This window comes from Acanthaster planci, linkage group LG08 (genome assembly GCF_054643075.1).
Source record: "Acanthaster planci isolate LZ-2023a linkage group LG08, COTS_SCS, whole genome shotgun sequence".
NCBI classification, from domain to species: Eukaryota; Metazoa; Echinodermata; class Asteroidea; order Valvatida; family Acanthasteridae; genus Acanthaster; species Acanthaster planci.
This window is the reverse complement of record NC_141784.1, coordinates 6,598,588-6,622,665: the sequence shown is the minus strand read 5'-3', so window position 1 is coordinate 6,622,665 and position 24,078 is coordinate 6,598,588. Positions and strand designations below refer to the sequence as shown.

The 24,078-nt window shown below is 41.0% G+C and overlaps 1 protein-coding gene across 3 annotated transcripts in view; it reads left to right on the top strand.

Annotated features, from left to right (window-relative positions):
- Positions 1–24,078, top strand: part of epg5 (ectopic P-granules autophagy protein 5 homolog) — a 51,421-nt gene that overhangs the window by 8,748 nt on the left and 18,595 nt on the right. For 2 of the 3 annotated variants that reach the window (XM_022250880.2, XM_022250878.2), the window contains exons 8-33: positions 981–1,092; positions 1,424–1,583; positions 5,767–5,955; positions 6,378–6,538; positions 6,896–7,047; positions 7,517–7,657; positions 8,675–8,839; positions 9,082–9,186; positions 10,178–10,437; positions 10,927–11,073; positions 11,437–11,554; positions 11,947–12,153; positions 12,442–12,468; positions 14,436–14,666; positions 15,454–15,620; positions 15,893–16,159; positions 16,699–16,822; positions 17,811–17,958; positions 18,345–18,516; positions 19,892–19,982; positions 20,902–20,979; positions 21,146–21,288; positions 21,662–21,833; positions 22,313–22,507; positions 23,126–23,339; positions 23,498–23,646. In XM_022250880.2, coding sequence (XP_022106572.2) covers positions 981–1,092; positions 1,424–1,583; positions 5,767–5,955; positions 6,378–6,538; positions 6,896–7,047; positions 7,517–7,657; positions 8,675–8,839; positions 9,082–9,186; positions 10,178–10,437; positions 10,927–11,073; positions 11,437–11,554; positions 11,947–12,153; positions 12,442–12,468; positions 14,436–14,666; positions 15,454–15,620; positions 15,893–16,159; positions 16,699–16,822; positions 17,811–17,958; positions 18,345–18,516; positions 19,892–19,982; positions 20,902–20,979; positions 21,146–21,288; positions 21,662–21,833; positions 22,313–22,507; positions 23,126–23,339; positions 23,498–23,646 — 4,095 coding nt within the window. The remainder of the gene's footprint in view (positions 1–980; positions 1,093–1,423; positions 1,584–5,766; positions 5,956–6,377; positions 6,539–6,895; positions 7,048–7,516; positions 7,658–8,674; positions 8,840–9,081; positions 9,187–10,177; positions 10,438–10,926; positions 11,074–11,436; positions 11,555–11,946; positions 12,154–12,441; positions 12,469–14,435; positions 14,667–15,453; positions 15,621–15,892; positions 16,160–16,698; positions 16,823–17,810; positions 17,959–18,344; positions 18,517–19,891; positions 19,983–20,901; positions 20,980–21,145; positions 21,289–21,661; positions 21,834–22,312; positions 22,508–23,125; positions 23,340–23,497; positions 23,647–24,078) is intronic. The other variant, XM_022250879.2, reaches the window with a different exon arrangement.

The window sequence follows — 24,078 nt, the reverse complement described above, 5'->3', positions numbered from 1 at the left end:
AAACATTTATCCAATAGAAGCCCGCTATTGTGCCCATGAATGTGGGCACAATAGCGAGGAAAAAACACAGACTTGGGTCGTACATGTACCCCCACCCGCAATCTCAAAATATCAGTGGCTCACTCTCAATATGTGCAATGTACAGAATCCAATCGGTGCAGAATATGTAATTCTGTGCTTCGAGGCAGTATACCAGTCAGTATACCAGTCTATGTATAAAAGTAATCCAGTGCCACGTTTTTAGAATCACACAACTCAACTACATTGATATGGTTGCTATACCTCATTGTCTACAAGGCATTGCAAAACATCCGTGAAAAAAATAGTGCTTGGTGCGGCCGGCCATTGACAGAAACGCCAGAGCTAAATGGTAACTTGTAACTTGGTCAAATGCATGTACGGTAGGTGCCTACTGATCATTGAAGACGGGGCATGTTGACCAAGTGGCCGAAAGATACGTGCTATTTTTAAAGGGCATCATGGCAATTCACTGGGGCATTGTGGCAGTGGCCGCTGGTGGCCGCTGTAAAAATCAAAGCCTGCACCTGCTTCCAATCCTCTGTGAAGCGAGAAGTATTGGCACAGTTTTAAAGCAGGTTTAATATGTCTATGACTAAGCATACATGTACATTTCCAATAATTTTACACCTACTCATCTAAAGCTTTCATTGTTAATTATTAGTGCAAGTGTTCCTTCTACATCTTCATTTTATCAAAAGAATTAGAGGGCCTGACATTTAGATCCGAGCAGAATCTTTTCACAGGGCCTTTAGAATGATTCTACTGGGATTAAAATCTCAGGCCCTCTAGCTTTTTCAGTTTGGTTTTTTTTTAGGTCACCGTAGCCTGCAAGTAGTTTGCTGCAGTGTCTTACTTAATACTTGTCATTTCTTCAGTTGATGTGCTTAGTTTCTTCATACAGTGGAAAGATGTCAGTCTACAGGCCATCCTGTAAATAGATTACTTTTTTTTTTTTGTAGGATGAAGACACAGACAACACCCTCTTTAATGAGAATGACTTGGTGGCCATTTGGGCTCAATATCCCTTTGACAAGATGTTTAAACATGTCCTACAGATTACAGATGACGCAGGTGATTTCATATGATGGATGTTTATTCAGTTCTTTTTTTCTTGTTGATACTTAATGTCCTTCTCTGAGACTAGTTAGCGTGCTTATTCAGTCTTGCTCTTAAAAACTTTGTAGTCAACTGAATGGTCAAAATTAGGAGCCAATAAATACTGTCAATTTATTATTACTTCTGAGGTACAAACATTCACTTGTCATTCCATTTTTATTCAGATACTGCTGAATACATCTATGACCATTCCCAAAGAACAGAAAATATGCCCAGTTTGGATTGCCTCTTAATGCAGCTTGAACTGCGAGTACATTAACATATTGGCAGTGTTCCTTTGATACAGATGGGAAAGCTTCATACAGTGTAGATCGTGTCGGTAGCCATCACATGATGCAGCTCATAGCCTTTGCTTCCAGCCTGATCAGGATCCTTCATCAAGGAGTGCAGACATATAATCGGTCTCGTTATCGGCAGTTTGTCAAACGAATTGGAAGATTAATCAGGTATATGTATAGCCCGTGGCAAGTCTGTGTCACGTATCAAGTGATATTTACCAGAGAAGCCACAATTTTGACAGTATACTGCTTTAATTGTCTTACAGAAAGCACCATCTTTTAGGACTCTCCAGCCTTTTTCAAGTAATAACTGTCAGCATGTATCACAACCATTAAAAATTCAGGTTGCCAAGAAAATACATTTAAATTCAAACACCTCAGACAGTTCCCCTTTTCAACAGCGAGCAATGTGACCGTGTTTTAACAATTTAATAATGCCCACTGAGAAGTGATAATGCCCACTGCATGAAGTGTACTCTGGCACCTGGATACAAGATAATTTTATCCATCCCAATTGGTCAAAAGTCTGCATGTGACTCACCACAAGCCCGCAAAGCCCATAAATGGAGATTCTTCTGGACAACTTACACAAGGAATATACCATAAAATGGACCGGGGTGTTCTGGTAAAAGAAAGTGAAATTCTAGAACCAAATCGTTGGAAATATATCATATATTGACTTCTGTTGACTCTCTGACTAAAAAATCTGTGAATTTGAATAAATTTGTGCTTTGCAGGTCTTGTCTAATAGTCAAGACCGGCTCAGGAGACTGAACGCTGATAATGCCCTTGCCTGCAGCTCGGGCATTACATGTAGTTGAAGAAACGCTGATAATGCCCTTGCCTGCAGCTCGGGCATTACATGTAGTTGAAGAAACGCTGATAATGCCCTCGCTGCAGCTCGGGCATTACATGTAGTTGAAGAAACGCTGATAATGCCCTTGCTGCAGCTCGGGCATTACATGTAGTTGAAGAAACGCTGATAATGCCCTTGCCTGCAGCTCGGGCATTACATGTAGTTGAAGAAACGCTGATAATGCCCTTGCCTGCAGCTCGGGCATTACATGTAGTTGAAGAAACGCTGATAATGCCCTTGCCTGCAGCTCGGGCATTACATGTAGTTAAAGAAACGCTGATAATGCCCTCGCTGCAGCTCGGGCATTACATGTAGTTGAAGAAACGCTGATAATGCCCTTGCCTGCAGCTCGGGCATTACATGTAGTTGAAGAAACGCTGATAATGCCCTCGCTGCAGCTCGGGCATTACATGTAGTTGAAGAAACGCTGATAATGCCCTTGCCTGCAGCTCGGGCATTACATGTAGTTGAAGAAATGCTGATAATGCCCTCGCTGCAGCTCGGGCATTACATGTAGTTGAAGAAACGCTGATAATGCCCTTGCCTGCAGCTCGGGCATTACATGTAGTTGAAGAAATGCTGATAATGCCCTCGCTGCAGCTCGGGCATTACATGTAGTTGAAGAAATGCTGATAATGCCCTTGCCTGCAGCTCGGGCATTACATGTAGTTGAAGAAACGCTGATAATGCCCTTGCCTGCAGCTCGGGCATTACATGTAGTTGAAGAAACGCTGATAATGCCCTTGCCTGCAGCTCGGGCATTACATGTAGTTGAAGAAACGCTGATAATGCCCTTGCCTGCAGCTCGGGCATTACATGTAGTTGAAGAAACGCTGATAATGCCCTCGCTGCAGCTCGGGCATTACATGTAGTTGAAGAAACGCTGATAATGCCCTTGCTGCAGCTCGGGCATTACATGTAGTTGAAGAAACGCTGATAATGCCCTTGCTGCAGCTCGGGCATTACATGTAGTTGAAGAAATGCTGATAATGCCCTTGCTGCAGCTCGGGCATTACATGTAGTTGAAGAAACGCTGATAATGCCCTTGCCTGCAGCTCGGGCATTACATGTAGTTGAAGAAACGCTGATAATGCCCTTGCCTGCAGCTCGGGCATTACATGTAGTTGAAGAAACGCTGATAATGCCCTTGCTGCAGCTCGGGCATTACATGTAGTTGAAGAAACGCTGATAATGCCCTTGCCTGCAGCTCGGGCATTACATGTAGTTGAAGGAAAGCTGATAATGCCCTTGCCTGCAGCTCGGGCATTACATGTAGTTGAAGAAACGCTGATAATGCCCTTGCTGCAGCTCGGGCATTACATGTAGTTGAAGAAACGCTGATAATGCCCTTGCTGCAGCTCGGGCATTACATGTAGTTGAAGAAACGCTGATAATGCCCTTGCCTGCAGCTCGGGCATTACATGTAGTTGAAGAAACGCTGATAATGCCCTTGCTGCAGCTCGGGCATTACATGTAGTTGAAGAAACGCTGATAATGCCCTTGCTGCAGCTCGGGCATTACATGTAGTTGAAGAAACGCTGATAATGCCCTTGCCTGCAGCTCGGGCATTACATGTAGTTGAAGAAACGCTAATAATGCCCTTGCTGCAGCTCGGGCATTACATGTAGTTGAAGAAACGCTGATAATGCCCTTGCCTGCAGCTCGGGCATTACATGTAGTTGAAGAAACGCTGATAATGCCCTTGCCTGCAGCTCGGGCATTACATGTAGTTGAAGAAACGCTGATAATGCCCTTGCTGCAGCTCGGGCATTACATGTAGTTGAAGAAACGCTGATAATGCCCTTGCCTGCAGCTCGGGCATTACATGTAGTTGAAGAAACGCTGATAATGCCCTTGCCTGCAGCTCGGGCATTACATGTAGTTGAAGAAACGCTGATAATGCCCTTGCTGCAGCTCGGGCATTACATGTAGTTGAAGAAACGCTGATAATGCCCTTGCCTGCAGCTCGGGCATTACATGTAGTTGAAGAAACGCTGATAATGCCCTTGCTGCAGCTCGGGCATTACATGTAGTTGAAGAAACGCTGATAATGCCCTTGCTGCAGCTCGGGCATTACATGTAGTTGAAGAAACGCTGATAATGCCCTTGCCTGCAGCTCGGGCATTACATGTAGTTGAAGAAACGCTGATAATGCCCTTGCCTGCAGCTCGGGCATTACATGTAGTTGAAGAAACGCTGATAATGCCCTCGCTGCAGCTCGGGCATTACATGTAGTTGAAGAAACGCTGATAATGCCCTTGCCTGCAGCTCGGGCATTACATGTAGTTGAAGAAACGCTGATAATGCCCTTGCCTGCAGCTCGGGCATTACATGTAGTTGAAGAAACGCTGATAATGCCCTTGCCTGCAGCTCGGGCATTACATGTAGTTGAAGAAACGCTGATAATGCCCTCGCCTGCAGCTCGGGCATTACATGTAGTTGAAGAAACGCTGATAATGCCCTTGCCTGCAGCTCGGGCATTACATGTAGTTGAAGAAACGCTGATAATGCCCTTGCCTGCAGCTCGGGCATTACTTGTAGTTGTGTTCTTCATCCTGAGCTGGTCTTAACCCCTTCGCGCCGGGAGACGGTAAGAGCCGCCGTAAAAATTGAGATCCTCAGCCCGCTTTTCAGCTATTCTCTGCCCACGCTCGAGTGAACACAGTGAAAGAAGGCATATCCTGGCTCTTGTATATATGGTGATTGACCTTTGTGTGTTGCCAAGAAATGAAAAGGCCGAATTTTCATCATAATCACCAGCTTCACAATAGTCCACACTTTGAAAAGAGGCAACGGGAATGTGAAAGCGTGAATAGAGCCGCATGCCACCGAACAATCAGCCTTTTCAGCTGTGTAATTCAAAGCGTGCCGAGCACGCAGGGCCACAAACCGAGAATTTGCGGTTTGGCAGGTGGCCTTCGTGGTCAAGCGATGCTGGAATTCTTGGAGTCGGCTTTCGGAAAAAAATTCCCATCGTCAAGGGGTTAAACACACATTTAAGACCTGCCAAGCATATATTAATTCCCTAATTAATCATTGGACATTCAGTATAAAGATGCTTGTGGATGCCTACTTAGCTGTCAATGGTACTCCGCTATTTCTGTCTGTCATACCATCATAACTTTGGACAGCCTAGGAGCACGACTGAAATCAACCAACCAACTTACTTGACTGCTTACAAATGCACTTGGACATGCATGTCTTCCAAATATCCTGCATGCTCAAGGAATGGTGCACTGTGACTAGACTGTTATACAATATCCTACACCTGTGTTACCCTTTTGGCAAAATTTGTGAAGTGTTGAATTTTCTTGAAATAGAAGTGTGTTTTGAGACTATCAGTTATTTCCAAAACTTTGCACAATTTGTCAATGTTTCTTAACCTTTGGCTGATTCCTTACTTGAAGCAAGGCACATTTTGGAGGATTCAATTGTGATGAAACTATGAAGCCTTTATCCTAGTTTGATTGATAATTCATTTTTGTGTTTCGACAGACACACTGTCCAGCAGGTGTCTGATCACTGGCTAAACTATCGAAGCTGGCGGCGTGAAGTTTGTCATGATTCAGATGATACCAGACCATCCATCCAACCACATGACCTGCAACATACTATCCACAACCTGCAAGTTGAATTTGATGAGTTCTTCTTCAGGGCTACAAAATGCATCATGTCTGCTCCAAGGTATGGAAGTACATGTTTCAAGAAATAGAGATTTCTGTCAATGTCAGAGAGTGGCTAAGCAAACAGTTTGGCTATTGGTATCAGACATTCTATCAGACTGCCAGTGATCCATTTCAACTCACTTAAAGCTGCTGTTTCAGCCGAGCTGTTATTGAAGCTGAAATTTTATTATTGAAATTATTAAGCATGTCTCGTATGTAGGGTAACTGAGATGTGCTGAAAAGTTTTGTTAAAGTTTTTGTAAAATTATTTCAGAAGCAAAGCTATGCTCTTTGACTGAGATGTTGAACTTGTTTTGTTGGTTCAAGAAAGTGAAAGACATGGACTCCTGTTAAAAATGTGGTACTTAGAGAATGATTATTCAGGTGAAATTGATTGTATTTCTGTGCTTTTCTTTTTCCTTTATTGTTTTTTAATGACAGGCTAGGTACTTGGCAGTTTATGACAGATATGCCATACACCAGCCTCTCATCCACCATGATGTGGCGTCTTCTCTGGTCTCTACATCAGGATGACATCAACCAGTTGATAATAGAACCTGGCCAAGTAAACAAGAAAGACAACTATAGATGGCAACTCTCAGGTATGGTTATAAGATCAGTGTCTAAAAACAACTCAGGACCAGGTTGGAGAAAATCAGACCATTGTAACCAGCCCCAAATCATGATGAGTCTTGGTCATAAAGGACCTCTGCTGTAAAGAGACTCAGATTTATGATCTTAAACTAGGTGATATCATTCTCAGAAATACACTTGTGTTTCACCCACATTTTGTTTAAATAAATATGGATTTTTGTTCACAGTAACAAATGATAACAAAAGAAGTTTGAAGGTCAGCATTGATAGAATCATGTATTCAAGGAAATAACTCTTGGTGTCACTCTTTTATAGTATTTTTGATGAAGTTTTGCCTCTGGTCTTTCCTGTCCTCTATGATACAGATCCAGTCAAGAGGGACAGCTTTGTCCACAAGCTGATGGATATGCCCATGTCAGAGGTCATCTACCTGCTGACCACATTTGCCAATATGACCAGTGCTCGGCCCGCTGCCGAGAAGATGTTCATCAACTTTGTTGTGGATGAAATTTACGAGGTTGAGTAGTAACATTGGGTTTAATTATCTGACATATTTGTTCTACATTGTAATTAATTGTTGCAAAGTCTATTTGTCATTAATACCATAAATATGAATCACACAAAAAAGGTTATGTAGACCTGTCCATCTTTAAGAGGTGGCATGTGCACCATTCAGAGTGCAATTGATTTGATGGTAAATGTGAGTCCCATTATGCTACTTGGTAGTTCCAGTGCTGAAGCAAAGCCGTTGAATACAAGTGTAATACATTTTTAATCAGTAGCTATGAGAGCAATTGCTTGAGGTTGTAAACAAGGACATGTATGTATCATCTCTATGCTTAGAACACAGAATGTACATCTTGCACATGTAGGCATTTGAAGTAATCCTCAAGTGCATTTAAAATGCTGGGTTGCTGATCTAAATCTTGGGAAGCTTCACTTTTTCTGATGCCAGTGGTAAAATGACTAAACCTTTTTTTTGTCAGTTGTCCTACCTACGAACCCATACCAGGGAGTTCTGCTCCAAGATTGGTCGAGAGTTGCTGTCGGCCATAGCAACCACACATCCCTTTGTCATCTCAACGTTACTCCGTCAGGTCCAAGGAAGCGCGAAGGAAGTTGGCATGGTATGACAGCATTACCTCCTTATTTTGACATACAATGTACAAGATGTGGGGGCTCTAAACACACTCTGTAAAACCTTGTTTTCTAACTTAACCCCTTCATGGCGGGATTGTTTTGACTGTGACTGCTGGGCTGTGGTATGCCCTGAATGGAGGGCTTTGTCCAGCAGCAGGCCCCATTGAACCAGCAGCTGCATGGTGAATAGACTGTATGTGTGGTATGCACTAATCCTCACACAATGGTGCGGTAGTAGCAGTCCTCCATAGCTAAGGGGTTAATAATTGAATCCAAATAGATCCGTCATGGATTGTCTTAAAGGTGAAGTGGATGATTTGTCCATTGTGCATTTCCTTTATTTATTTGAAAGAACAAAATTGCTTAAAATCTTACAGTGGGTGCTTAATAATCAACCTAGTAAAGTTTAACTCGTTCATTGTTCTGTACTTTTATAACAGTTATCGTCCTGTGTTTAAGAAGTGAATAATTATCTTGTGTCACAGTATAGCCTTTTTACAGTTAACACCATTCAGCAAGTATGCCTGAATGGTGTTAAAGTTACACTGCCTGCATAAATCCTGTCAACAACAATGTACTGATTCCTGGACTTGCCCAATTACAAATCAAGGGCAGTATTCAGTGTTTGTTCCTTTAACTTTTTCTTCCAATCGACAGAATGCAACCATGAGTAACTTCACATGGAGTTTAGTGCTATTTTTATCCTTCAACAAAGTACAACTTCTCACAGTAAAATGGTTGGTTGTGTGGTTCTGATCATCACAAATTGTCCACTATACCTGTAGGCTTGGAGATCAGTTTTGTGTTGACAGACATAGTATTAAACTATTTGAATGCTAGCTCAGGGTTGTAGATAATAAAATTGTTTGCATGGCTGGTAATTCAGTTCGCATAACCTGGCCTTCCTTTAACATCTAAAACTTGTTATTTTATTCCTTTTCTTTGAACATTGGTGTAAAATTTGCTATTCATCATTTGTGTTATTTTTTGTTCCTCGTGTAAAGATGGCTCTGTACTTATTCCGAGGCCTGCCCTTTTACCTCTGGCATCCAAGTAATGATGACATCACCATAATGAAGGAGTGGTTGCTAGGATACGAGGCAAGCAAGACAGAGAATCAGCTGGCTAGACTGGTGCTTTCCAAGATGAACTGGGGATATAATGAACAGGTGTGGGAATCAGACATAATTGGCGCATGATAAATCATGCCTTCTGATAGCCTACACAAGACCCTGTATCTTCCCGCTGACCTTTTTCCCTTATTGCAAGTGGAGAAATAATTGTTTTATTTAATACATGTAATTTAAACAGTGGACTCATATAGATGTAGTTATTTTTTGTAATAGATAAGTATTTGACATTCATACTTCAAAAAGAATTTCCAAGGTTGTTTTTCTGTTTTTCATTCTAGGAGGATGCTTTGTTTCTCAATCTCAGTCTTCATCGCAACACCGCCGTTTTGGTTGTTGAGGCATACCTCCAAGTATTAACTGCCAAATCTCCAGGAGCATCAAGGGTATGCTTACATCGGAACTTTGCAGAAATTGACTCTCGTTTTGGTTTTTTTGACATTTCAGGTATCATTTGGGCATTTGGGTTACAAAAGTATGTTTTAATCAACCAAAATTGGACTCAATTGAATCACAGTTGCAGCTTTGGACCATTCCTTCATGTTGTCAGACCTTCAGCGTGGTTGTCTCTTTTGTGGCAGTTGAGTCTGGTCACAGGAAAGAGAAGCTGAATAATGGAAAATGCTGTTATCATTGGTCACTTCAGTGTCTTCGTTGTTTTAGACTAGACACATCTGAAGTTTTGTAAATTGTACAATAAGCCAGCTGGACACTCTTATTCTGTATGTATATGAACATGGCAGAGTTTATTGATTTAGACAGTAGACCTCAAGATGAATAAATGAGAGAAATGTGCACAATGTACAGAGTGGTACAGAGGAGAGTGGTACAGAGGACAGTGGTACAGAGGAGAGTGGTACAGAGGAGAGTGGTACAGAGGAGAGTGGTACAGAGGACAGTGGTAAAGAGGACAGTGGTACAGAGGACAGTGGTACAGAGGACAGTGGTACAGAGGACAGTGGTACAGAGGAGAGTGGTACAGAGGACAGTGGTACAGAGGAGAGTGGTACAGAGGACAGTGGTAAAGAGGACAGTGGTACAGAGGACAGTGGTACAGAGGACAGTGGTACAGAGGACAGTGGTACAGAGGACAGTGGTACAGAGGACAGTGGTACAGAGGACAGTGGTACAGAGGACAGTGGTAAAGAGGACAGTGGTACAGAGGACAGTGGTAAAGAGGACAGTGGTACAGAGGACAGTGGTAACCAACGCTGCAAACTGAAATTTTTGATGCAGTCATAAATGTAATAGTGTTGGAGCATCAAAAATTGCATTAAAATATGTTCCATACGGTTAAAAAATTTGTTCATCATGAACTTTTTGCCAATTGCATTGGTACTGTCAATGCATTTTATGGTTATGTTTGTCCCTTTCTAGCTTGGTACAGGGCCGTTTTCCTCCCAAGAGCAAGCCTTTGATGTTTGGGCATGGGACCTTGTCCCCAAGCTCCGCCTACACAAGCACCATCAGCCCCGCCCAGTCCTTCTGGCCCCCAGTGATGGTGCTATGGATGATGGTTTTGGCGTCCTGCCAAATCCAAGTACCAACACCAAGCTGTATCCATTACAGAAAGCGCTGCAGACCAACGTTGCTGTTGGATGCTTTGTCAATGTTGCTATGACCAAAACTGGGCACAGGTATGTAAAAACAGTTTCTTTATTTACAAAAAGTCACCAGACTTGTTTTTGGCATTGGCTTTGGACCTGAAATATTACTTTGATAGAAAGTAATACTTTAGGTGGAAGTATGGTATTTAAACCACAATTTGTAAGAAATTTGGAAAAGGGCAAATCTGTCTTAAAATACTGTGTATTATCAGAACGATGTTTATCTCTGGTTTCCTGTGTGCTAAACCACTAGGGATATTTCCTTCCTCCCTGGATGAGATATCAACCATTGGCAAGCCATTCCCCAGCTAATGCTGACACTCGTTTCTACTCCTGGGAGGAAAGAAGTGACTCAAATTTTCTCTCAAAGTTACAACTTTAGGGCCAGCAATTTCTGTTTCCATCAGTTCCATTGCCACACTGTGTAAGTAGACATTGTTTATATTGCATTAGCATCACACCAAGAAAGCAGAAAATACATAACTTCCCATGTCTTGAATGTTCATTTGTCAATTTTAGCATTGACAGCTTCATCACCATCGGTATTCCCAACATGCACACCCTGATCCAAGCAGGTTGCCAACAGTTTTGCCTGCCCCTTCTCGCAATGGTTGTGCCCATGTTCCTGGATGAGGAGCACCCAGACTACCTGCTGACCAATGAGAAGTGAGTGTTTAGTTCATGAATATTCATTCAAGATTAGTCTGTTTATAGTGATGATAAACAACAAGAAACAGACTATGTTCAAAAGATGTACATTATATCGGGGAGATGCTGGTGTAAAGGCAAAACTCATAATTAAAAACCAACAAGAAACTCTGCATCAAAATGAAGAGACTCTGGTTTGCATGTGAATGTGTTAATAAGCTGACCGAGATACAGAATGAATGTCATTTTTTTCTCTTTTAAAGTCTGAAATCCACAGTTTTAATCCTTACTTTCATCAACATCCCTCGGACACCCCACATTCCTTGTGACCCATTGCCTCTTCCCAATATCATCACACATCTGTTCTATCATTTGTTGCAGGTTTTTGACCATTGTCCACCGTATCTTACAAGCTGATCACCAGAATCCACGGTCATCTTCAACAGGAAGTAACACCTTCCCAGGAGACACCACTAAACTCTTTGCTGGTATGGTCCTGGTAAGTCACCTTCAAGACTGTAAACACACCAAACACATTGCACCTACTTTTCATACAAACTCTTTTCGTAAAGCCAAGCTGACTTTTTTTATCTGGTATTTGAGTCTCAGTGCTTGATAGCATATACAGTTGTATACCCTTGGCAGTGGTTGCACCGAGTGAGCTGAGTCCACTTTGTCGTGTGTAGAATATATCAGGTTGTATAGCATATTCTCAAATCTTGTGCTTGAGAATGGCTACTTTAATACATGTACACTTGAGCGTGTGAGGTTTGAAGATCAAAGGTTGCAAAGGAGAGTGCTGGTCAAGAAAGAATCTGTTGAGTTGGAGGGCTGTTACAGATCGCCATTTCAAGTTGGATTTGATGTCTTATCCTGTGTTTAAATCTTCAGACCCAGATCCAACGATCCTTGGCTCCGTGTACCAGCGCCCTCGTGGCCGAGGCAGTCTTAGAATTCTGGTTGAAGCTGCTGACAATGCGGAGTGGCTGGCATTTTGATCCAGATATCTGCTATATTCTAGACGTGGTGTTGTCAGCAGCCATCTGCAACAAGGGCGGTTGCTCAATAGCGGAAGAGGTCCTCCTCAAACTGTACAAGGTAATTGGAAATCTTCTCTGTTAATTTGAAATAACATTACTTGTTTTCACTCACCTCTCCTGATTTAAATGGTCACATATTTTTTGTTTCATTCTTAAAATTGAATGCTATCTACAGTCTCCAAGTACAAGGAATCATATCAAGTCATTCAGTTTTTAATTTCATAATCATAAGCATTCATTTTGGGAAGCTGAAGTCTTAATATCACATCTTCATATCTCCCTGTGAAGAAGAAAGCATGAAGTAGCTTTTACATTTCATTTTCCTTTTGCTAATTTCTGACCACAGTTTGCGTTAAGATCTACCTCTGGTCAGGTAAATTGCCTCTGATGAGTTTGCTTCTTGCTTGAGTTATGTTTGAGTTGTTTTTTGGTGCAGTGTTGGATTGTGTTGCCTAGCAGCTTTGTGACTTGCATGAAAACCTGTTATCTAAAAAAGTGCACAACACAAAATAATGACAAGAGAGTGACCATGCACAGGAGGAAATATCACTCTTTTCCAGCTATAGAGAACATAACACAGAAGAGATGGAGAATGCTGTTTCCACAATCAAGACAAGTTTGTTTATGATTGTTTCATCAAATGTATTCACTTCAAATATCAGGGCAAGCCGTGTAAAAATGGCTGAATTAATTGTAATTTGGAATTAAGTCCAAGCCTTTACTCACACCCATATTAAATTATTGCAGTTGTGTGTATGCTGATAATGTTTCCAAATCTGCATACCTTCCAATTTATGTAGTGTATGATCTTTGTGTTGAGAAATTGTTGATTTTTGTGCATTTTTTTCAAGTGTTTTACAATACTTTGTTAGGACATCCATTTCATCGGTGTTTGACTTACAATACTTTGTTAGGACAACCATTTCATGAGTGTTTGATCTACTTGTTGATGCACTGAGCTCACGTGTGTCTGGTTTCCTAACTGCATGACATTGCAACAGCATCATGAGGATTTTGAACACCAGCCTTAACTTACTACTGCCCTAGTCTGATTTGTCCTTTATAAAAGTGTTTTGTAAAAAATTCACTAATAAGTCATTGCTTTTTTTAAAATAGATGCAAACCTGTTGGTTCCTGGCTGTTGTTTTTTGTTAAATGTATAATATTGTCACAAAATCAAGTGGCCCTTTGTACAAGGTGTAACCAAAGAAATTGGTTAGGCTGGATGATGTGGAAACATTACAGTCCTATTACATTACCAAATATCCTACTTCAAAGAACTTATAACTTAATTCATGATTGACTTGCCAGAATTTATTCCTCCTTCAGAGTAAACTAGTAACTCACATGTAAGCCCTTTTCACAAGATGAAGAAAAAACTTGCAAGGCTTGAGACGAAATATACTTGTGGGGTTTGTTAACTTTGCAATTACACGCTGCATGTTTTTGTGTCTTTTAACATGACACAATTTAATTTGTCTCTTGGATCCTTTGAGATACAATCTTATTTCACAGTTGTTAGCTCAATTAAAAGTCATATAGTACGTGCTATCTAAATGTCAAAATGCATAATATCAGGCCAAATACCAAAGTATTTCTATTAGATGCTCTTAGCCTAAGAATGGCTATCATTTCAGGGATGCAGCCTGAGATGGAGATGAAGCTGACAATGTCCGACAAGTGAGCGTGTCTACAAAGTGTACAGCGATTGATATTGATAACTCAGGAAATGTGACAAGAAAAAGACGTTGTTAGGACTACCATGAGACAAGTTGCTTCATTGGCTTAATGCATACTTTTGTAGTCTGATAACAAATAGATGGAATAGACTACAATAGCCATATGTGGTGCGGTGAACTGTAGTGGAGCTTTGTGCCATGATCATGTTCTATGATCTCCAGATGTGCACACTTTGTAGTTGATCAGATGGAACATGATCAAATAAACAGTGCATCCTTTCTAACGATCATTTGTCATGGATGCAATTACCGTACTTGTACCTTGAGAAATATTTCAGTAACAGCAAATTTTGTCATAGATCCAGACCTCCTCCAAAATTTCCGTAGGAATGAGAAAAAGTCGCCAGGAGTGCTGGTTATGCTGAGCACTCTCACGTGTTGGTGTCCTTGCCCACAGTGTCACTTTTGTATGATTTTTCGTAGCATTATAAAATGTCTCAAGCCTTGTGAGTGTTTCTGGCTTTATGTGAAAAAGGCTTTAAATTCAATATGTAGCCAGTTTTGATTGATTTGACCTTGTTACCAATTGCAAGACTGTCATGTGATTTTCTATTCCATAATCTGTCACACCATTGCCTCCCCACCCTCCCCCCAACCCCAGGATATGAAGGCTGAGGCTAAGCCCCAGGGCTTCATCTCCTCTGTCCTGTCTTTCGTCACCTCTGGCAACCCCTTGCCAAGCCTCCTTGAGAAGCAGAGCTTGGAGAGACCTTGGCTGGCTTACTGCATCCTGTCGGCAGAGACCAGGAACCTTGAACAGATGGGTCTGCTTCGAGAGGTCACCATGGAGCTGTGTCAAGATGCGGACATGACCCCAGACATGGGACTCAAGGTTTGTAGACTCCAAACCAAAGCCATAGATGGATTAAACGTACCTCATACATAGTCATGATCTAGAGCTGATTTTTTTTCTTCCTTTGACCGTTGACCGTCATGTGTTTGCAGCAGCTTTTTTTGTTTTGCCATTTACCAAATGCATCTGCAAGGGTCCACAGACAGGAAGTAGTAGACTTGCTTGGTTTTACAAAGCATTAGTGGAAATCTGGCATAGGAGGGTGTGCATGTGTAAACATCTTCCTAGCTACCTACACATGAAAAGATAGTGACTCAATGAAATATGAACCACCGTTTTCCAGTGATGCTTTGTGTGTGAAGTACGTTAATGCTGATCTGTTTGGAAATTTAGAAACCTGTCAAATCTTGGACTAGTAATGATTTTTGCTGAAATTGACTTACACCATGTAGACTCAAACCTGTGAAATCTTCCTCTTAGGAGTTACTGCCATGTTTAAGGAACAAAAGCTTTCACACTGTCAACAAATTACGTTCGTTATTCTTAAGGTGCCTGTCTATATGCGTGTTAACACGTGCGCTAAGCGTTGCATATCCCTGAAAATCGCTCCCAGGGCAATTTCGAAGGTGGAACGCAATGCACATGACGTGTTATGTCAATGGAGTTGATTTTTGTGTGTGGGAAAGTAAAACGCATGAACGCATTGTGTACACAATGTACCCAAAACACGTACATATGGAGAGGTGCCTTGTTCCATTTGTAAAACATGTTATTTTGTTGGTGTCGAAGAATATCCTTAAAAATTGACTGTTCTGACATTCTGCAGCGAGCCTGTCAGAAGCTCAAGCTGGAATACTCCATGACACTAGCCCGTCTGCCGATCTATCGTTGGGCCCAGCTAGCTCTAGAAACAGACATTGAGCATCCATTGTTACCCATTATATGGCAACGGTTCTTCATGATTTACCTGCAGAGAGTCACAGCAGAAACTGGGTATGTTTATACAAACCTTGAAGTTCTACTTGTTTGTGTAGAAAAGTTTACTTATTTGATATGAAATTCCTCAATAACCTGTTTCTTGTAGCAGGGGCCTCCTCTGTTTTGAATTAAATGATAACAAGTTGTTTTAAGGTAGTTATTGACAGATGGGGTACGATTTTGGCACTCATCACTTCAAGAACAATTGAGAATTATTATTACATTCACCTGAGCTACATGTTACGAGTGCTTTAAGAATTCCTTTTATTTTTATTCTTTCCTTGTAGCATTTCTCAGCGAGCCAGTATTGGCCAGCGTTACTTCCAGAGCATCGCCAACCTAACCTATCTCAAGAGGATGAAAAAAAGGCTGCGCCAGACAGCCGACTTCCACTACGAGGCCAGCCGCAAGAGGCCCGCCCCCAGGCCCTCCCCCTCTTCTTCCTCCATGGGTTCTACTGACCAGGCAGAAGGTGGGGAAGAAGGGGCTAGAGTGGATGCAATAGAAGAAGTAGAGTTTGAAGCAGGAGCGGAACATCACCGCCATCTTGTCCAGTGAGTAAACAGATATCTGATATTTTGACCATAAATAACCATTTTGCTTTTTATAATCCAAGGTCAAAATTCCCAAGATCAAATCTCTCAATAAACTAAGATTCAAAACTTCACAGAAAAAAATGTTACTTGTATAAAAGGTTGCTATTTGTTGAGAGATGTGTTTGTTTGCTTAAGTTTGTGCTAGTCCAAGCTGAAAGTGAATTCAGACACAAAAATGAATTTAGTTTGATGTCAAAATACACTCTGTCATGACAAACATTTGTCTGACTTGAAATGGACTCAATATTTGAGAATTTGCGGCGTATACTTTTGCCAGTACGCCACAGAATTTGGAATGCTGTTCTATTTACATCAGCACTCTGGTGAAGTATAAACTGGCCTGATACTGTATGTGAGATCATTATTTAAGTTTAACATTCTGCATATGACAAGGAGAACCAACCAGTGATGTTGCTATAAACAAAACAAGACTACTATTTTTGTAACTTGAAATTGCTGAGTCTCTTACTTAGCTCAGCTTTGCATTGCTTCTGTAGATTGTACCAGACATTCCTTCTGTGGCTTGAGGAGCCTTTACTCCATGATGCCAGTCTCTATCTACCTTCCTTGCCATCGCAATACGAGGCTGAGAAACTTTCCAGAATCTTCAACGGTGATCAGGTATGGCACTTAGCAAAGTAGAAAACCAGGACGCCTTTATAGATTTATTGTTTTTTGAACTTGCTGATCCTTGACTTAAACTGTCAACTTTTTATTGACCAGATCCATAATATCCACTAGCTGTAACCCATTTCTACTCTATCCCTAAGACCTGTGGATGGAATATACCAGTGTGGATATGGCCAACTATCAAACAACTCATTTAGTCAACTTCTTGCCTGCACCCATGATATCCACTAGCTGTAACCCATTTTGGCCCTATCCCTAAGACCTGTGGATGGAATATACCAGTGTGGATATGGCCAACTATCAAACAACTCATTTAGTCAACTTCTTGCCTGCACCCATGATATCCACTAGCTGTAACCCATTTTGGCCCTATCCCTAAGACCTGTGGATGGAATATGCCAATGTGGATATGGCCAACTATCAAACAACTCATTTAGTCAACTTTTTGCCTGCACCCATGATATCCACTAGCTGTAACCCATTTTGGCCCTATCCCTAAGACCTGTAGATGGAATATGCCAATGTGGATATGGCCAACTATCATACAACTCATTTAGTTAACTTTTTGCCTGCACCCATGATATCCACTAGCTGTAACCCATTTTGGCCCTATCCCTGAGACCTGTAGATGGAATATGGCAATGTGGATATGGCCAACTATCATACAACTCATTTAGTCAACTTTTTGCCTGCACCCATGATATCCACTAGCTGTAACCCATTTTGGCCCTATCCCTAAGACCTGTAGATGGAATATGCCAATGTGGATATGGCCAACTATCATACAACTCATTTAGTCAACTTTTTGCCTGCACCCATGATATCCACTAGCTGTAACCCATTTTGGCCCTATCCCTAAGACCTGTAGATGGAATATGCCAATGTGGATATGGCCAACTATCATACAACTCATTTAGTCAACTTTTTGCCTGCACCCATGATATCCACTACCCGTAACTCATTTTCACCCTATCCCTAGGACCTGTGGATGGAATATGCCAATGTGGACATGGCCAACTATCACACAACTCAATTAGTCAACTCTTGGGTCAAGATGAGTCAACCAGATTCCAACACTTCCGGATTCAGTAAGAGTCTGACTTCAGAACAACAAGAAAAAGACAGTGGTAAGAAGTTTCAAGTTTAGTCCCAACAAAGCAATGGTATTCATGGTATATATTGGTAACATTTTCGATGTTGTCATCAAGAAAAAACTCTAGTGTTGAAACAGGCATCGTTGTGTGGCAAATCCTGAGACAGTTGCAAAGACCTGTTACTCTTCTGTAGAGGTTATAGGCCATCTGATCTCCAGAGGTCATTGTTAATGTAGATAGATTTACATTCAGTTAGCTGCACTTTAGTGTCAGATCATGAATACACTTAGCATATTTCACTAATTTACTTGACTTCAAGAAATGAAAAATGCCAAAACTGTCAAATACAAATAGTGTTATAACTTTCACAACCTTTTATCAAATGCTTAATTTTAGTTAATCTGTTTGTTCTTGCTTAGCAACAAGCCGTATCTTGAATCGTTTGACTCACTACGAGGATCAGCAAAAGCCTCCATCAGTGGTACCCATCTTTGCCCCGGTGCCCGATGTACCTAGGGAACTACTCGTCAATAACCATGCCATGCTAGTCTTCCTTCAAGATGATATTAAACAACTCCTGTACTATGCAGAGTAAATGTCTCTTAAATGTCTCTTGCCTCTTAAGCATGCTTGCTTTAATTTAAAAAAAACGATCTACAGTTCATTAGCATTCAGCACGGTTTAGTTATCATGAAATCAGAAACCACAAGGATTTTGTTGACAGAGTTAGTCATTGGTATGTTTGTGATTTATGCATTCACAATAAAAATTTAATATTATTATATTCAAGGGCAGATCTGAAATCAAATCTTTTTGGGGGAGGACTTTTTTGGGGGGGTTTAGATTTTGTTAATGTAACCTTTTATGTCCTGTCTGGGAGGTGAGGCTACATCTTATGGGGTTTGGGAAGAAAGGAAATTGAAATAGACTGGAAAAAACACTTTTTATTTTTGAAAAAAATGGTTGTGCTTTTTGGGGGGGGTGTGGCTCCTGTTGGCCACCCTCCCCTAGGTACACACTTGATGAATTTGATCTTCCGTTTGTGCAGTGTACTATGGATTTATTTTTCATAAAGAATCAAAGAGAATGAAAAATCCCACTGCAAATAACGTGAGAAAAGAATTTCCCAGAAACCTTAACCACTCACCACCGGGGTCTCCGAAATCAGACAAAGGGAACTGGGCCTTGCAACAAAAGACCGTACTCATAACAAAAGACCAGGCTGCTGGGCATTGCCAACATTTTTTCACTCTCAATAGTGGAGATAATCCAGCCTTGTTTTGAAACAGTATACCAGGGTTTTGGGCATTTAGAATGATCAGATTACCACTGGGGACAAAAGAGCTCCACCATTGCAGCGATGAGCCACACAGTACCGCTGCACATTAATCTGGCCCCTATTGAAAAGAGGTCAGCAGTGCACTGTGCCAGGTTCTTGAACAAAACAAAATTACATAACACCGCACAATCTGGGCCCTTTTTACAAGGCTCCAGTGTCAAAAGATGTTGTCTGTCAGATTAAAGTAGAAACCAGACAGTCCTCCGTGTGGGTGTAAGTGTCCACGAAATGAAGATATGAATTTTTTAAGAATTTTGAAAACAGAAAAAAATGATAATTATCCCGTTCCAGAATCATCAACATTGATAACTACCACTGGGGTGAAGTGGTTAAATCCTTATTGTCATTTTTGCAAGAGATCTTTTGCTAAATCTCTCTCTGTGCAGTGCCTGATCAGCACAGTTTTTTACCGTAACTTCTAGTGAGAAGGAAGCTTTCTCAGTTTGTTTTGTAACTCTTGTGTTGATTCCTTTGTTTTCACAAAAAAGTAACGGTTTCAAAAATGAAAAAGTAATGTTGGTATCATTTGCTCCCTCTTCAAATCTCCAATTTCCCAAAATGATCTTTGGGGTTGGGTGAAAAATGATGTGTATAGAACATTCTGCTTTTTTTTCCCCTGGTTTTCAGCACATTTTCAGACAGGGAGAATCGCAATGTAGTCCTTGATTGTGAGTTTCTGGAGCTGGTACCTGACCTTTTTACAAACAAAGATGTACGGGTAAGTTGGAAAGCAAATCTGCTGTATGGTTTGTTCACAAATGCCTTTAAGAATTTAGCCATTCCTACTGGTTGAGAGACGGTCACATGACAAATCTTCAATTATAATTGCCAGATGGCTGATCGTAAACACTTCTCTGACGTCACATGATTTGTAGACTTAAAATCTAGTCCCTTCTTGTATTAGTTGAACATTCACAATCTTGAATTCACAATCAATGAATCCCCCTTTTGAGAGTGCCAAGTTTACACCATGCTGGCTCGTCACATTCTGTTCCACCGCACTCAGTGTGTACGACAGCACTGATTGTATCTCTGTAAAGGGCACTGGTTACTATTGCTTACGAGAGACACGCACTGCATCATTGCTTGAGGGGCGTTTGGAAAAAAAGAAATAAAATTTTTGGACAAAAATTGTAGGAAATTTATAATTGAAAAATTGTTTTGACTGACTGACTCTAAAGGTATTTATGAATGAGAATAGTTGTGTACTTGGGCAGTCTTAAGTGGTTGTTTAAAACTGGGCCAGGAGAATGGATGCTCAGAATCTTTCTCATCTTGGTCTCGAGTCATTCATCAGTGTCTATTTTCCTGATGTGGTCTGAATGAACTGTTAAAACTAGCCAAGCACATACTGATTCCCTTATTCAGGAACATGACCAAATTTTTGAGATAATATTGGGATGGGTTGGACCTCTGTATTCCCAATTTCTTGAACCTATGCTATCAAGACCTGTGAGCAGATAGATTTTGAAGGGGTTGGTTGACTGGAAACTTCTGATATTTCAGATCTGTTGCATTCGGCATGTGTTGTTTCATCCAGCTAATTAAACTGAAATGTTTTTGTCTTTTCTTCTGTTAAGCTGCTAACCACCTTGTTTATGACTTGATAAAATGTTCTCAATTTCATTGTTTTATAGTACCAGATCCAGATACCTTGTAAAAGTATGTTCAACCCTATGCACAAGTGTAAAGGACCAGCAGTCGTCACTGTCACTGTAAGAATTAATGGACATTTCTTGAAAAAACTTAATCCTTTTTTGCTTCTTTGAATTTATTTATGGGCCCTGCTTCATATTTAGAACTTGTGCAATGTCTGTCTGTGCCATCAAGTAATACCCCGGATTGAAAAAATTGAACTCAACAATGCTATTGCTTTTCCAGCATAAATCCAAGAAGACAAATGAGATCATCTCTCGTCGTCTTGATGAAAACCGAGCTGAGTTTAAGCAGCTGTCAATCGAGTCACTGGCCCCGCCTCCTTCCAATGTCGTTGTGTCTGCCGTGCACATAGAAAATGCAATCACGTAAGTCACATCAACGAACTATATGCTTGTGCTGTCATGGAAAGCAATGCCGCTAAAAGATTGATCACATCGTCTCAGTACACACAATTCACATTAGTAAATGTTCTTGAAAATCTCAGAAAATCATCTTACACGTGCCTTGATTCAGCCAAATGTGAACACCGACTAATCTGGTAACCAGACTTTGAAGCCATTATTGTGGTGTTACCAAATGGGTGGTACATGCATGTTAAATACCTTGTCGACCAGTAGGGTGTTGTGACTTGTGAAAAAGCACTCACTTCATGGTTAAGAAAATGCGCATGGATGTAGTGCCACCACAGTTATGGAGTCACATGAAATTAGTCTAGTCTATTAGTCTATTCTTCCTCAGAGATCTAATCCACTTCAGTCGAGCACGAGCAGACAGCCCCGCCGAGTTTGAAGCTGCCAAACAGACTGGTGTAAGTCTACTCTATCACCTAGGCAATCAGATGAGCGAGAGTGCCAGGCATTATCCACCCACCCGCCAGTTCTTCTCATCTTGTATTGAGATACTAGGCCAGGTAGGAATTCCCAGAGGGAGGGAATGGTATTCATGTAAGAGTAATGTTATCTCTGGATTGTTATACCTTTTTTCAGCAGGAGTAAGTAGCCAGTATTAATGTGACATTTGTGGGTTATGTCAAGTGAAAAACTCAATCAACACTTGATACACCAGCTCCAAATTTGGCTGATACGTAACAGATAACTGTCATCTAAATAACATATCCCTACGCTGTATAGAACATAGCATTACAACTGTCAGCAGTGTAAAAATAAATGAAAGATAAATTTTTCCTCAAGTTGTGTTTTTAGTCTTTGGAATCAAATCTTGCTTATACCAGTTACTCTAATGATAAATGAAATTCAGGCAATAGACACATCGTAGCTGACCTACCAAATAGATTCGATGTCAAAGTCTTCCTGGTACATTTATAAAAAGTCCCTCAGTTCGTCTGTTTCCTTCAGTTCTTCTTTGATTTGTTTTCCACCCTTTTCTCAGGAGTACATTCGCCCTTATCCTGAGCAAGCTCAGCCATTAATGTCGGCCATCTTGGCCAACTGTAACTTAGCTGGCCTGCTGGCTCCTAACCTGGCTCCTAACCATTGTGGGGATACCTTTGTTCAGATGTACAGCGATGTTGTCAGAATAGGCATCAGCGATAAGCAAGACACAGCATTCATGCTTCTGACAAAGGTAGCGCTGGCAGTTTGTGCAGTAATCTTTTCTCAGGCTTGCTTCATGCTTAATGTTTGAAATTTGTGACCTAGCCAAACAAGTCGTAAGTCACCAGAATCATTCTGGGTGGGAGGCCTTTAAAAGTATCAAGAGGAATTCTTCACATTCTTGATCTATGTAATGTCCACTGTCATCGTATGCCAAACATAGTAATGCATCAAAACAAAGAGGGCTTTTTGCACTTTCCAAAGTATTAACTTAAGTCAAGGTTGTTGAAAACGAAATGGCCTGAAGACTGAAATTGAGAGATCCTGTTGCAAATAATGAACACATTGAGGAGGAAATTAGATACAGGAAATTCAAACATATTTTTGTAACTGACCCAGACCTGGGCTTAAATAAACAGTTGTATGTTAAGTTGGAAGCAGATCTTATTTCTGTTTTTATCAAACTGTAATTGTAAATATTTACAAACAAAACTATAGCAGACCATTCATAGCTCAAGAAACTCGACCTTAATGGGAACAGATTAATCAGTTATGATCAAGTTGTCACACAGTAACGTTTATGCCTCCAAACTGCTCTGCTTGTTTGAGAAATTTGAGATATTTTATTCTGTTTGCCATCAATGACCAGTTTGATCCGGTCCAGTGGCTGAACAATTGCCAGCCGGTCATAGGGGTCCGTTCCCAGTTCATTGAGGTAGTCAGCGAGGCTCTGACCAGCTGTAGTCTAGATATGGACAACCGAAGCATGATGATGTTTGAGATCTACCGCAGTCACCTGAGGGCCATTCTCATGTATCAATTCCCAGAACATTATGGAGATGTGCTCAGACTTATCCTAAAAGGTTGGTAACTGGCTGATTTCTACAAGATTGCTGATATAGAAAAGGGACAATGCTGTCAAATGCTTCTGAAATATTTTTTGCATAAGAAGTTCTGATGTTGAAGTATTCCTTGAGTTTCCTAGAAAAAAAATGTCAGCGTATGATATTTGTCTCTGCAGGTTCGGAGGAGCATTGTCTTCATGAAGACATCTGGAGGGACACTTTGAAGTCTCTCAGCTGTCCTGTCCTGTCTATCACCTCAGATACAATCAGTACTGAGCAGGTGAAGGAGCTGATCCAGACACGCCCCCTCCTCTCCCTCCAACAGGTATACTTTGATCCAGTAAGCCCTGCCCACTTCATGCATATGCAACAACGTGTGCACTTATGCAGTACGCTCAAGACACATGAAACATTGGGAACTCCATGCATGTTTGAATTGTTTGGCATTTGGTTTTCGGAATCAAGGCTGTGATTGGTCAAAAGATCTCTTGGCCAAGCTTTATAGATTGGCCTATTGGCTGGTCAGAATGTAGGAGATAACGGACATGACCCAACCTAACAAACTGAGTCTTAAGTCACCTGAGCCACTTTTGAGCCAAAGGCCCTCAGAAGACTTTTAAACAGTGTAAATCAATAGGAATTCTGATTAGTAGTTTTCACCCACACAATGTCCGTTTTCATCAGATGCTAAACATCTTGAAACATCAAATGCAAGAGCTTAGTTTGCTTTTTTATACTATTATTAAAAGAAAATTAC